Raw genomic sequence first — 12,963 nt, 5'->3', positions numbered from 1 at the left:
CCTCTAAAAAAAGCGGCTGCTCGGTGTGTGCTTTCCATTACCCCTGTAAATAAGGAGTGTCCCCGAAGCACACGTGTGGGTCCCCAGAGCCATCCCTGCTAACTACAGGGCTGAAGGTGGCCCGTCGTGGTTTAGGTGCTGAAGGGCAGCAGCCAGAAGGTCTCCGTCCTGCCCCAGCTCCACCACCCCAATTTTTAAAGCTGTTTTCATGTGCTCAGTGCTTTCTTGAGGGCAGATTTTCAGGGGAGCTTGGGCTGCTGCAGTGGGGACCCGTGCCATCGGCTCAAATACCTGGAGCTCCTCCGTTCCCCCGGCTCCCGGTCGGGGCATTCTGTATCCCTTCTCCAGGAGTGGGAGATGCTGGTGCCAGTTCATCGTATAGGTGTGGTGTGTATGTCCTGTGTCGTAAGGACCAGCCCGTTGGTAAATTAAGGGTGTTCCAGTGGTGTGAAATGGAGGATCTTATAATTAGTGATTTTGCCACCTGTTGCTGACTTTATCCTAATATTACAACAGCTAGCACTTGTCAGCTCTTGGAGTAACGTAACCAGACAACCATGAGTCTGCGTATGTGCGTGTTTATATACATACAGACATTATATACAGCTACATATATATGTATTTAAGTAGTTATACCCGTAGTCTTCTAGCTCTCTTTTGGAGAGATTTAAAACATGAACCGAATGGGTTCAAACCCCAAGGTGCTCCCAACATTTTTTTTTTAATTTTTTTTTTTAACCTTCTCAACATTTTAAAGCAAATACCATCCTTACAGCGACGATGATTCCAACTTGGGGTAAGCAAAGGGAGGGCAGCCGTGCTGACAGCGACGCCGACCCCGCTGGGGGTCTTGCCGGGCACCGTTGCCCCCAGCACACGGGTTTCATCTTCTCTTTCTCCTTCCAGGAGACGCGTGCAACTGCAGCGCCGTGGGGAGCGCCAGCGCGGCCGAATGCAACGGGACGACGGGGCAGTGCCCCTGCCTCGAAGGCTACGCGGGGCTGCGGTGCGAGACCTGCGCCCAGGGCTTCTACCCGGAGCAGAGGAGCCGGCGGTGCCGTCCCTGCGGCTGCAGCCCCGCTGGCTCCGGCAGCGCCCGGTGTGACGAGTGAGTAAGGCGGTGTTTCGTTGAGCCTCCCGGGGTGGGGGGTTGTGTGCGCGGCATTGGGATTTGGGGATGTTTGGGGATTTGGGATGCAGATCAGGCAAGAATGGATCTTGTCATCTGGTGCTAGTATTTAAAAAAAAAAAAAAAAAAAAAGAGGAAAAAAAGCAAAGAAAAAGCAGGAAGGAAGCTGGCCTTATAAAAATTCATGAAGCATATTTTTCCTCTCTTTCAAGATCTGGATTATAAAAATATCCGTAGCTGTGGCAAAAGCCCTGGCAGCCCACAAGGGAGCCAACTTGTATTTCTGCGTCGTACGGAAGCAGAACCTCTCCTAATGCCTTGTGCATCCATGAGTCCCTATCGGTCAGGACTGCCTTCACGCTTGAGCTCAGGAGAGGAGCGGAGGAGCTTTGGAGAGGTTTGTTTTCCAAAGGGATATTCGTTACACCAGAGGCAAGCAAAGCTTTGTGCTCTGCCCTTGCAGAGCACCGACAGCAGTGTCGGCTCCTGCCTCGCCTGGCGTTTAACCCTGCCACCTCCTCTCCTTTGCTGTGTTAAGAAAGTCACCGTAGCCGATGCTTTGAGCTCTTGTATAATGAATGCGTTCCTTTTCGTTTCACCTTATCCAACCTCACTTGCCTTTTAAAAGCCAGCACGCAATGATTTTTTTCCTCCAACCAGCGATCCGTCAGTCATTAGAGGTTTGTTGCTGAGTCGCAGGCGTCTCTGTATTCCTGCAAAGAACGGTGCGAGCGGCAGCCTGACCCTTTGCGTCCCCCGCTTGTCCTCACAGGGTAGCGAGTTGCACGATATTTTCTTGGAGGAGAACCCCCCAACAAACCACCCTGCAGCCACTTCCAGCCTTCCCAGTCTCCCTTCTCCTGCTGCCACCAGAAAGTCAGCAGCAACGGCGTTCCCGGAGCCCCCAGCCCTTCTCCAGGGCCCTGCAAGGGAAGCGATACCTGCGTGTGGGTGCAATGGGCTTCTGCTGCACTGGTTGCCTTGCGTTGGCATCAGCCTTGTTGTCTTTTAGGGTTTGGTCCAGGCTCAGCGTGTGTTGTACACCTGCGCTTTCCTGCCAAGGCTGGGGCTGAGTCAGAATCGACGTGTTCTGCAGGGACATGCTGTTTGTAATTATTTTATACTTTTTTTTTTCCAAACACCCAAACCCTCTGTTGATGTCCTTCCTCGTTGTTTCAGTGCTGCATTTTTCTGCTTGCATAAGCTCTGAAAAATCAGAACTTTAGTCAACTGGAGCATTCCTTTTGAGTGACCTTCTTAGTAAAAAAGCTGATTTTTGGGGGTGGAGAGTGTAGAGCTTTTCACTTGTTTTTTTTTAGTGGTTGTTTTGTGTATGGGAAGATGTGCCTGGAAGCATCAGGGTTTGCCACAGACTAGAAAATCTGAGTTTGGTCACATCTACTGGAAAGGCAAATTGGGCAGAAAGGCAGATGGGGCAAATCTTATCTTTGAGGGCTGGGAGAGGAGGGAGGCGCTGCTGGAGCAACTGGGTTAACTGGGAGGGAATGTTCTCGCCCTGACTCTTGAGTCACCAGGCAGCAGGCAAAGCATGGATGTGGGTGACGTCTCCCCACGTCTTGCTGCGTGGAGCAAGCCAAGGAACACCCTTGGGAACTTCAGGTGAGATGCTCCGAGTCGTGAAGGAGAACGGGGTGGAGTTCGTGCACGTAGTGAGCCATCACACCCAACCCCAACGTGTAGGGACCCAGAAACGGCAGAAGACCTCCCTAGCTTCTCCTTTTCAGCGCAATTTCACAGCCTTGAGGGACGTGGGAGATGCAGATCCTGAGGCGTTTAGAAGAGGGGCGTAGGGCGAAATTTGGAGGAAAACTCAGGGAGGAGGACTTACGTTAACAGAGGTTGCTCTGCGTTTCTTTTCCCTGCTCAGTGGGGTTTGCTGCAGACGGAGATGACCTCTGGGTGTTTAAAAAGAGGAAAATTAGGTCAGTTGTCTGTGTTGTAGGGCTGGGGGCATCAGTATGTCTGCGAAATGGGCAGCCTCGTGCATAGCGAAGTGGGAAAACGAAGTGGGATGCAAAATCCAGCGGGGCAGGAGCACGGGGTGTGTCCCCGCGTTGGGGTCTGTCCCAGCGGGGGCGAGAGCCTCTTCTGCATTGCAAGGAGATGCGTGTGTGAATCCAAGAAGGAGATTTTTGGCTCTTGTTCTGGAAACGGGTCTGGAGCTCTGGGTTTGATGTCTACCTGCCGCCAAGTCCCTGGGTGAGCGGCGCATGTCCCTCCGGGCAGTCCCTGCTTGGGATGAGACACGCAGACGTTGTCTAACACCAGCAACCAGCTTCTGTTCCGTTGACATTAAAAATACTGTAAGCTGTATTATTATTTTTTTTTTTTTTTTTTTTTAAGCATCAGCCCAACTCTAACTTGCACAAGTTAATTCCTGTGTGCTGGCTTAAGAAAAAAGCGACCACTGTTCAGATGAGTCTCTGAGGAAAACAGCAGCGTAATTTTGGACTCTGACCCTTTTTGACAGTGGCTGATTTGAGAGTCAGACTGCCTGAAGGCTGAGCTCTCGGGGGCACACAAAACATGCCTGATAGGTTTCAATCAGCTTGCACAGGCTTTTGTAAAACGGCCTTTTAAAGCACCACCATATGATGATTATTAGTATTATTTCTAGGCATGCTCTATGGCCAGCCAGATGGCACACCCAAGTACACTGTTTATTAACTAGACCTCAAATGCAGACCATCAAATAAAAATAAAAAAAATCCCTTTCCCGAGGCAGACAGTTGATTTTGGGAGTGAACATTGACCTGACATGTTGTCGCTATGAATGGACTCCACAGCCGCTAATCAAAGGTCTGTTTTGGTGGTGTTTTAAATTTGATTATCTGGGGAGATCCACACAGATCCCCCTCTGGGATGGCAGAGGATTTCTGTGCTCTGGTTTGGGTGATTTTTTTTTTTTTTTTTTTTTTTTTTTTTTGTTAGATGAAAAGCTGTGTGTAGTTGAAGCTGGAGCTTGCTGTGGGGCTGGATGCAATCCTGGCTGTGAGGAGAGGGCTGACACATCTCGGAGAGGGGGAGCGTGTTGCCCCTGTTGCGGCAACACCTAGAAACCTCAGATAAAACCCCATTTCACTGGGTTGGATGCTGCGTAGATGCTCGCCGGAGATAGCGGTGGCCTGGAAGTGTTCATAGTCCATAGAGGAAGGGTGGAGAAAGGAGCTGAAGTTTCGAGGGCCATGGTCAAGGTCACGGAGTAGTGAACGAGGACGGTGACTCACGTGGGTGCGCGGGCTGAGCTGGAAGGGCTGTGCTCCTGCTGCAAAGCCCCAGCCGGGAGCTGCCCCCCGCCAGCTGCATCTCTCACCATCTTTTGGGCACCTCGAGTTGAAAGCTGTATTTTCCATCCATCTCTCCTCCTCCAAGGGAGCAAGAACGTCCCTACCTGGTGGAGGAGGTGAACACGATGCTGCTGGAGAAGGTCACCGTGCCCAGGCTGGCCAGCCCACACCTCCCAGGCTTGCACCCCTGTCCGTTTATTTTTCTTTTTTCTTTACATGAGCAAAGTCCTCTGCCTGAACTCTCATCTCCCACTCCCTACGGCCGGGCAAGGAGCCAACCCAGAGGCAGCAAAGGCGGTCTGGGGGGGACGGTGGTCTCCAGCCCCACCAGCCGGGGCAGGGGTGGGAGCGCTGGGGCTCCTCGCGGTGTTTCTGCAGTGCCTGGGACACCCCTGCCCTCCGTGTCCTGCGGTGCGGCTTCTCCCAAAATGCCACTCGTGTCCTCGGCTGACTCGTGGCACGACGAGCCGGCACAGCGGCTGCTCCCCACGGCGGCCCCGGGACGTGGTGGGGCTCTGCCTGGGACACGCAGGGCGAGAGGAAAGGGGTTTGGATCGGGGAAAGCCTTTCCCTGCTGCAAAGCAGCAATCGTGCACCGACACGAGGAGCTGTACAGGCGCAGCTATTTAAATGCATGCGGAAATAATTTTCCTGTGTAAACCTGTCCTCTGGCTGATTTATTTAAAGGAGCAGGACTGCAGGCAGGCAGAGCCCAGCCTGAAAGAGGCAGTGTGCGGTACACTGCTGGGGAGCAGGAGATTGCAAATGATGCTGCATTTTATTTATTTATTTATTTATTTTTACCTTGCCAGCAGCGCTGGCCAACCCACACTGGGCTGCAAACATGGGTAAAAACTGGGCAAGGGTAGCCCAGTGCAACCCAGCAGTCTGGGGCCCCGACGGCTTGTCCGCTGCGTGGTGGTGCAAGGCTTTCCTGCAGGCAGGGAAGGGTGGTATTACCCGGACGTACCTCTTGCAAGGCAATCATTCGAGGTTTTTCCTAGCCCAGTGCATAGGGCTTTGAGGCTTTTTTCCAAAGCGTGGCCCCGCAGCCGCAGGGACAGCGTGTTTAGCCCACCAGCAACTGTCCCCGCATGGGAGCTCTTGCACCCCACAGTTTGGGATGTGAATGGAGGAGGTGGGCTGCGAAGCGGAGAAGGTGCTATGAGACGCTGCTGCCCGGCAGAAGGGTTCAGCCCTCGATTCCCTATTTCCCTGGGAGGTTTTGTGTTTTAAACTAACTTACCCCGGTTCTAGGGAAGACGAGGTGATGCACCCTTCAACTTCTGTTGCACCGTTACCTGTGCTAGTGAGCAAGAGGAGAGCTGCGGCCGCTGTGGGTGTTTAAGAATTCCCGTGTGGTTTAGCTAAACCTGGGTTAACCATCTAATCTGGGTTAGGTTTTTCCAGTTCCCTTAAAAAGATGTAAACTAAACACGTATAATATGCTATCATTGTCCCTAATGACAACAGATGTGTGTTAAATTGGGGTCTCTGAATCAATTTAAGTTGCTCCCTCTGCCCGTGCCTCAGTTTCCCCACAAGCAGAAGGGCAACAGGAAGCAGAGGCTCCGACACGCTGCTGGGAGGTGACGTTAGCTTTGGTTCACGTCTGGCGCTGAAACACGCTGCCCAAGTGTGCAGCGCTCTGCTCCTTCGCTAACTGAGCAGCCTTTCCTTACTGCTGGCTGGGGAGACGGCTCTGCAGCATGTGATCCTGGTTTGTGCACAGTTCGTGCCACGGGCTCGGCATAAGTCATGTTAGAGAGAGCTCCTGTCACTCATTTCTGTTTTAAAAAAAAAAAAAAAAAAAAGACAAAGCATGCATATAAATGCCAAAGTGTTAATTCAGAGATGTTTTGCCCCCTCAAGGGGATCTCATGCTTTGTGTTCATATTAGAAAGAATTAAGGCAGAGCGTCCCTTAGAGCATGTATACATGGCTGTCTGTCCCCTGGAGCAGGGATGCTGCGAGGCTGAAAGGGGAGTGCTGTTAGCTGGGCAGTCGCCATCCCTGTATGCCTTCTTTGTAGTGGGCTTCTCTTTGGAGAGGCTGATCTTGTGACCCTTACTCATATGGCTTTGGAAGAGCACTGCTGGTGAGAGTAAGGTCAGCAGCACTGGACAATGTTCTTTGTTAAGGTCTTTGAATAAGGGCTGGGGTTTCTGAAGGACCTTGGGGAGCTGGGCAGGGAGAGCCGCACGCTGGGTTTGCAGGGGTGGTGGGATGTGAAAAGGTGCAAAGAGATGATGGAAGTTGGGGAAGCGATAAGGAACATCGGTCCTGATAGTGTTGGGAAGCACCCAGGTGGGTCACAGACTAGACGCACCTTGAGCATCATGTGGTATGAAGCCACGTGGGGCAGAACTTGGGGTGTTTTTTTTTGTTAGTCAGAACATGCAGATCTATTGAAACTCAAGGCTTTTGTGGAGCTTCACCAGCCTGGGCAGGCAGGGTGCTCGTGGCAATGGTTTGAGATGAGAGAGACCTCATGTTCCCAGGGCTTCTGCCCATCCCTACCACAGGAGGTTATTTGGGGAAAGGTGGTGGAGTTCTCATTTTGCATAGAGAAAATCTTCATTTTCTCTCTTTAGAGTGTCATCACACTTCTGAAATGTCTCTTCTTTGCGTGGGAGCTCTATTTCCATTCTACCATATTTTAGCAGTCCAGTAAACCACGTTGGGCAGTGCTCTCCTTTGGAGATAACACCTTGGGAGCCTAACTCCTCAAGGACTTCTTTAAAACAAACAAACAAACAAAACCCCCCTTTTTCCCTACTTCAAAAAGACTGCTCTCCCTTTTATAGATTGGCTGAACACAAGCGGTGGCTCATTATCTCCCAGTAATGCCTTGTCAGCATCACTCTGCAGAGAACAGATTTTTTTTTTTGTGGCGGAAATTGTTACATGTGGACGTCATAAAACCAGAAGAATACCCTGTTAGAGCGTATTTTTCTGCGTGCTTTAATTATCTAAATCTCTCTCCTATTACAGACTCTTATATCCTTTACATCTGATTAGCTCTTCTTCTCTCTTCCCCCGCAAGGAGGTAAATATTGTACCTGCACCCATTTTTATTTGGTTGCGTGCAGGGATGGGAAATGAGTGAGTGACTGGACACAGCAGCAGGGAAAGGTAGATTGTTATCTTCTCCCCGACAGTAATTGTGGCTTCTCAGAAATCCTGTTATTTTGTTGATTTTTCCAGCAGGTTTTGCCATTGCTGTGTTGTCTGTTGCAGACTTGCTGCTCTGGTAAACATCGACTGCCCTCAAAAAAAAATATTGGCTCAACTTTTTCAGCTCTTTTGGCTGAGTTCTGGTTTGGGGGAGGTGGTGCCCAGCCTGACTTCAGGCAGTGCTTGTTGCCGATGCCTTTTTCTGCTGCCTCAGAGGAGGCATCAGTAGAGATCTGGGGGATGGAGGGACTACGTTGGGCAAAACTGGTGCGTCCAGCGGGGACCAGCCCCGTCTCCCCGCCTTCCCCATTGATGTGTCCTCCTCTGTGTTGAGGTTGCCTGTCCCATCCCCATATTGCCGTGATCTCCAGCGGATGCTCTGGGAAGCCGGGACCCACCGTTTGGGGTCGAGTCTTCGCTGTTAGTTAGCTTTTGCTGCTCTTCCTCGTGCCAAACCGTAGAGGACCCCATCCAACCTCCCTCTCCAGGGCCATCATGGTCTTCCCATCGCTTCCTCCCTCCCCAGCCTCCCAGGTCCCGGCGGGTGGTGCCGGGAGGGCACCCGCAGGAGACACCACAGCCCCGGGCTGGAGTTCCCTGGCTTTCCCAGCAGCGCGGGGCATCCTCGGCGGGGGAGACGGGGCCGTGGAGGCGGCGGTGGCCGGACAAGGTGGCCCTTTGACATTTACAGAATGGCCTTTCAGAGCTGTGAAGTGTCCCCAGTCCGTCGAGGGCTGCCATATAAACAGATGCCGTCCCCCGGCACAAAGCGAGGAATGCGGCGCACAATGGCCCAATGTTCGCCGCAATAAAGCCCCGCTTCTTCTGGCCTCCACAAAGGCAGCTCTGAGTGGGGTGGCGGGCGCAGGGCTCAGCTGTGGTTGCACTAACCCTTCCACTAAAGCGTTTCAGCTACCAGTGGCTTTGGTTTGAGCCAAGGGAGCAGGGAGGTGAAACCCAACGTGGGGCTTTTTTCGGGCTCTCCGCTTCCCTGTTGTGCTGATATTCAAATTAATTGACCTAAAGGAAAATCAACACGTGGGTTACGAGGGTTCTCGGTTTGCTCGGGTTGAGTGTTAGCAGCGTTGGTTTTCCACGGAAGTGTCTTGGAGCGTTTAGCTTTCAAATGTTAACTTTTCTACGTTGCCCAGAAAATGTGAGAGAGATTTATCCCCTGGCTGCTGTCAGACATCACAGAAAATCAGCACAAAAGGAGCTGGGCTTACTGGAGAAACGCACCATTTTTAGCAACATCTCTTCTGAATCCTCCTAATCTTGTGCAGCATCCTTTTGTCTTATTTCATCAAAGTGTGACAAAGCCTTTTCATGAGGGTTGTTTTACAGATGCTCGTAGTTCAGCAACGTGTTTTTCCTCATTCATACAGAGCGCTGTCGTTGCCGTTAATTGTATATGTTACAGGAACACCTCCGGGCCCTGCTGGGATGAATGATGGGCATATCTGTAATCAGAGGATTACAAGGCAATGGCTGGGAGACGACGGGGCGGCAGGCGAAGCTGGAGATGCCGCCGGGTCGGGGAAGGGCTGGCTGTAGCCCTCGCTTTCCTTTTTCTCAGGGCAACGTGGCCCCTCACCGGCTCTTCTGGGGCTGGTCCTGGCAAGTGATGTGGTCCTGGGAGATCATGTGAGGGGTGCGTGCGTATGCTCCGTGCTTCCAGATGAGGATGGTAAATGTATTTGGCAAAGCTCTCCTTCAAAGCCGTGGGGGGTTTCATGTGGCTCATCTGCATGGTATGCCCTGGTTTGAGACCCATAGGAGCTCCCTCCTTCTCTGACTGTGCCCCAGCATCTTACCAGTCTCAAATGTTTTAAAAATAAAGACACAAAAGCTTGGTGCTGTACCGTTTTGGCTGGCTCCGACTTGGTCAGGCAGCCCATGGGCTCTTGGTGGCAGCTGGGCATCCAGGTTTTTCTGGCAGCTGGGAAAACATTCAAAACGAATTTCTCCTTTCCTTCCTCCTTGGGAAAAAAAAAAAGAAGAAAATAAACGATTAGAGCTTGCTAAGGGTTTTCTGTTACACCATTAAACTGTGCACAGCATGCCTCCAAACAGCCCTTAAGGCTGTGGTCCTCCGTCTTCCCATCCATCTTGTGTCTGTCATGTCCCTGCTAGCTTAACTATGTTCCTGTGGAGGAGGAGTGGAGACCCATTGCAGATGCAACTGCACTTTGCAATCGGTCTCAGATCACAGATATTTTAATGCTTTTGGTTTCTTTTTTGAGTTCCCGTGCTCTCCTGTGCTGAGCAGTGCGGGGTTAGGGCATTGCCTGAGCTCCCAGGCAGAGCCTGTCCTGTCCATGTGTCCTTCCCCGGCCACCAGACCTGGCAGAAATTTATCTGCAGGATGCTCTGCGGCTTCAGCCAGGCACAAGAGGGGATTTTGGAGGTGTTACCTGTTCTTTGTGCTCTGCTCCTAGGGCACTTCCAAGTGGGGTCAAAACTCTCTGCAGTCCTCCTCTTTAACGGTAGCTGGAGTAATGCACAGAGCGGCAGGTCTCTGTTGTACCCCCTTAATTTCTGTAGCTGTAAACCCGCAGTCTTGTGCAAAATCCGACCACGGGCAACGTTTTGTTTCCACTAGTGGCATGAATCACTTGGTGGGCGATGGGATTTCCCGCATCCTGTGGCTGTTTCCCCTTGGGTGGAGTAGAAGGGGGCTGTGGGGCGTGGAAGTGAAATCAGACCGGCTTTTGCAGACTTTTTTTGGGGTGCAGGCTGTTCCCCCTTGCCCAATATTTTGCTTTTATTTACAGCCCCTTCCCCAGTGTCTGCCGGTGGGCTGCTGCCCTGGGTGGCCGCATCCTGCCGGCGGGTGCTGTCCAGCCCCCGGCTATCGCCCTGCAGGCATCGAGACAGCAGCTCCTAAGGCATAACGTGAAGCGCAAGGGCTGAGGGCGATCAGATGTACGAGCTCCTGCCTTGGGGGGTCCCAAACGTGGCGTGTAGCCCTCCGTCCCGGAGGGTCAGATCGCTCAGTGTTGGATCCGAGCCTTGCACATGGCCTGCCCCTATCCCCGCCGGCCCGCTAATCACTGCCTGCTCCTTCTGCCAGGATCTTTTGTGCTGGTGATGTTTTTAATCATTAGGAAACATATATAAAGTTGATGGATGATGTGATGGTGATATACACTACCTACACGGTCTTTAAAGTAAGTATATTTGTAAAAAATCTAGTAGAAACCAAGGCTGGCAGGAGACTTTTGTCACTGGAATTCTGTTTTTGTCCCAACACATCCTTCCATCAATTCTTTTGTGAGAGTTAAAAATTGGCTGGCTTCAGTGGAGTTAATAATCATCTGAAATGGAGTTGAGCAATTGATGTTGCTGCATCAAAATGTTTCCCTCTTCCCTTCCCCCTCCTTCCCCCTCACTTCCCCCAAAAAAGAAATTCCTGGCTGATAGTCAAAATCCAGTTCAGTTCTCACTGTGCAAGTATTAAACTGTGGGTCTTTTTTCTTTCAAGTTTCTGGATTTTTATGGGCACAATCGGTCTGTTAACAGGACTTTTTTTTTTTTTTTGGTGTGTGTGGTTTCAATGCATTTATATCATTGACCTTTGCTTTAAAAAGTGTCTGACAGTCTTTACTGGACTGGAGCTATGAAAAGGAGTGTTGTAAGGGGGCTTTATTCTATGGAAGCAATGACCACAGGCAAAGCTTTATATTTGCTGAGTGATTTAATTCTTGCACATGCAGAACTTGGCTCTGTGCCATGTGTAACATGTTGAGAAAAGGTCTGCTTTAGAGGCATTAAAACCAAACTTTCCAAAACTGTCTTTTTTTTAAAAATAGCTTGCTTTCCTGTTATTTTTAAGCTAACGAGTAAAATCAAGGGACACTGCCCCAAAATGCTGCATTGAGCTCTAGCGGAGTCATTGGGGAAATAAACCTCCTTTAAAGAAATGAAGTGGGAGTCTGGATGGAGGGGTGCCAGCCGGGAGGAAGAGGAGGGTGTCATTAAGTTAAAGGCTTGATTGGGGGACAGGAGAGAGTAAAACAGAGCACCCTGAATTCCAGGAGGAAGCCTGGGAGGCTGAAGGTAATACAGCTCTAGTGCTTGGTCCTGTAAAGTCCTACTCATAGGGCACATCCCCAGAAGATGTGGTTTTAGGCTAAATATCAGATCCCCTACAAATTAGTTGCTTTTCCCTGCTTGGCTCTGCCTGTCCCCTGCCCGCTTACAGGAATATCTGTCCGGTAGCTGTCAGAAGCAAATAAAAATAAACTGCTTTTTGTTTGCTCTTATTTTAAACACTGTGACAACATTTGGATTAATGTTAGGTCTTGTGAAAAGCTCTTTAAAAGTCAAACATACTGAGCTGCTTAACAGCATCCCTTTGAATTCTGCATCTGCCTGCTGCAATTCCAGATAATGATCTGGAGAGCAAGGAAACATCATATTTCTTTTTCCTTCTTGTAATCAGTCCATTAAATATGCCTGAAGTTTCAGATTCTGGAACTGTTTAATTGTGTAGCCACTTGGGCCGAGTTCTGTATTTTGATGTGCCTTTGTGTATTTCCTCTTCCTTTGGCAAGCAAACGAACAACAGAAATACTAAATTATGTTAATTTCTAACAGAAGCAATGTCTTCCCAAAAGCATTGCAATCTACTGCATTTTAAATAAAAACAAATCAACAGTGCATCAAGCTTCTGTTAGTTTCAATCAGCAGATTTTTCTAGGGGCTTTTAGAAGAAAATTGTGCATTGCTCGCTTTTCCCCAGGAGGAGCAAGGGAGAGCAAAAGATAATCTTTGTTCAGGCACACTGAACCCTGAAATACTGAATTAATAGGAGGAGGGTGCATCCAGCAGCGTGCAGGGGTGCTTTGTGGATGATACCCGCCTTGTCTGCTGCAGCTGCAAATAAATCCGTCTCCTGGAGGAGACAAAATCATGTTTATTTGGGTTGCTCTCCTGCCTTCCCTGTGCAGCACGCAGGGGTTGAGGTTTCCTCCAGGTCACCCCAGGGCTATCGGAGATGCGGAAAGGCAATTCTGCGCTCTCTCGTCACCGGTTCCCACGTGTGCAGGTGGGAAGAGCCGCAGCCGGCAGTCGCCGTGCCGGGGGGTTGATGGGAAAGAGCATTTTATCCATTCCTGTGACTTCGGTGAGAGTTGAGCCTAGATGCTGCTAGTATATAAAGTTGCTTATGAAAGCGATAAGTTTCAAGCCTCTACATGGAAAGACTGGCGTGGAAAGCCAAAGGAATGAGGGTAACCTTTGCTTTTTATAGCCTTCTGGTATTTGCTGATGCCAACTAACCCCAATATCCTCTATTTTAACTGTGCAGAGCTCTACCCTCCGTGCAGTCAGACTCGGTGCCCAAGT

General features: G+C 50.5%; 1 protein-coding gene across 1 annotated transcript in view; it reads left to right on the top strand.

Annotated features, from left to right (window-relative positions):
* The window catches only part of MEGF9 (multiple EGF like domains 9), a 56,227-nt gene that overhangs the window by 28,496 nt on the left and 14,768 nt on the right, over positions 1-12,963 (top strand). The window contains exon 2 of the mRNA XM_030000658.2: positions 907-1,108. Within this exon, the coding sequence (XP_029856518.1) occupies positions 907-1,108 (202 nt within the window). The remainder of the gene's footprint in view (positions 1-906; positions 1,109-12,963) is intronic.

This window comes from Aquila chrysaetos, chromosome 24 (genome assembly GCF_900496995.4).
Source record: "Aquila chrysaetos chrysaetos chromosome 24, bAquChr1.4, whole genome shotgun sequence".
Lineage (NCBI taxonomy): Eukaryota > Metazoa > Chordata > Aves > Accipitriformes > Accipitridae > Aquila > Aquila chrysaetos.
The sequence above is the reverse complement of the archived record's forward strand: the minus strand, read 5'-3'. Positions and strand labels throughout refer to the sequence as shown.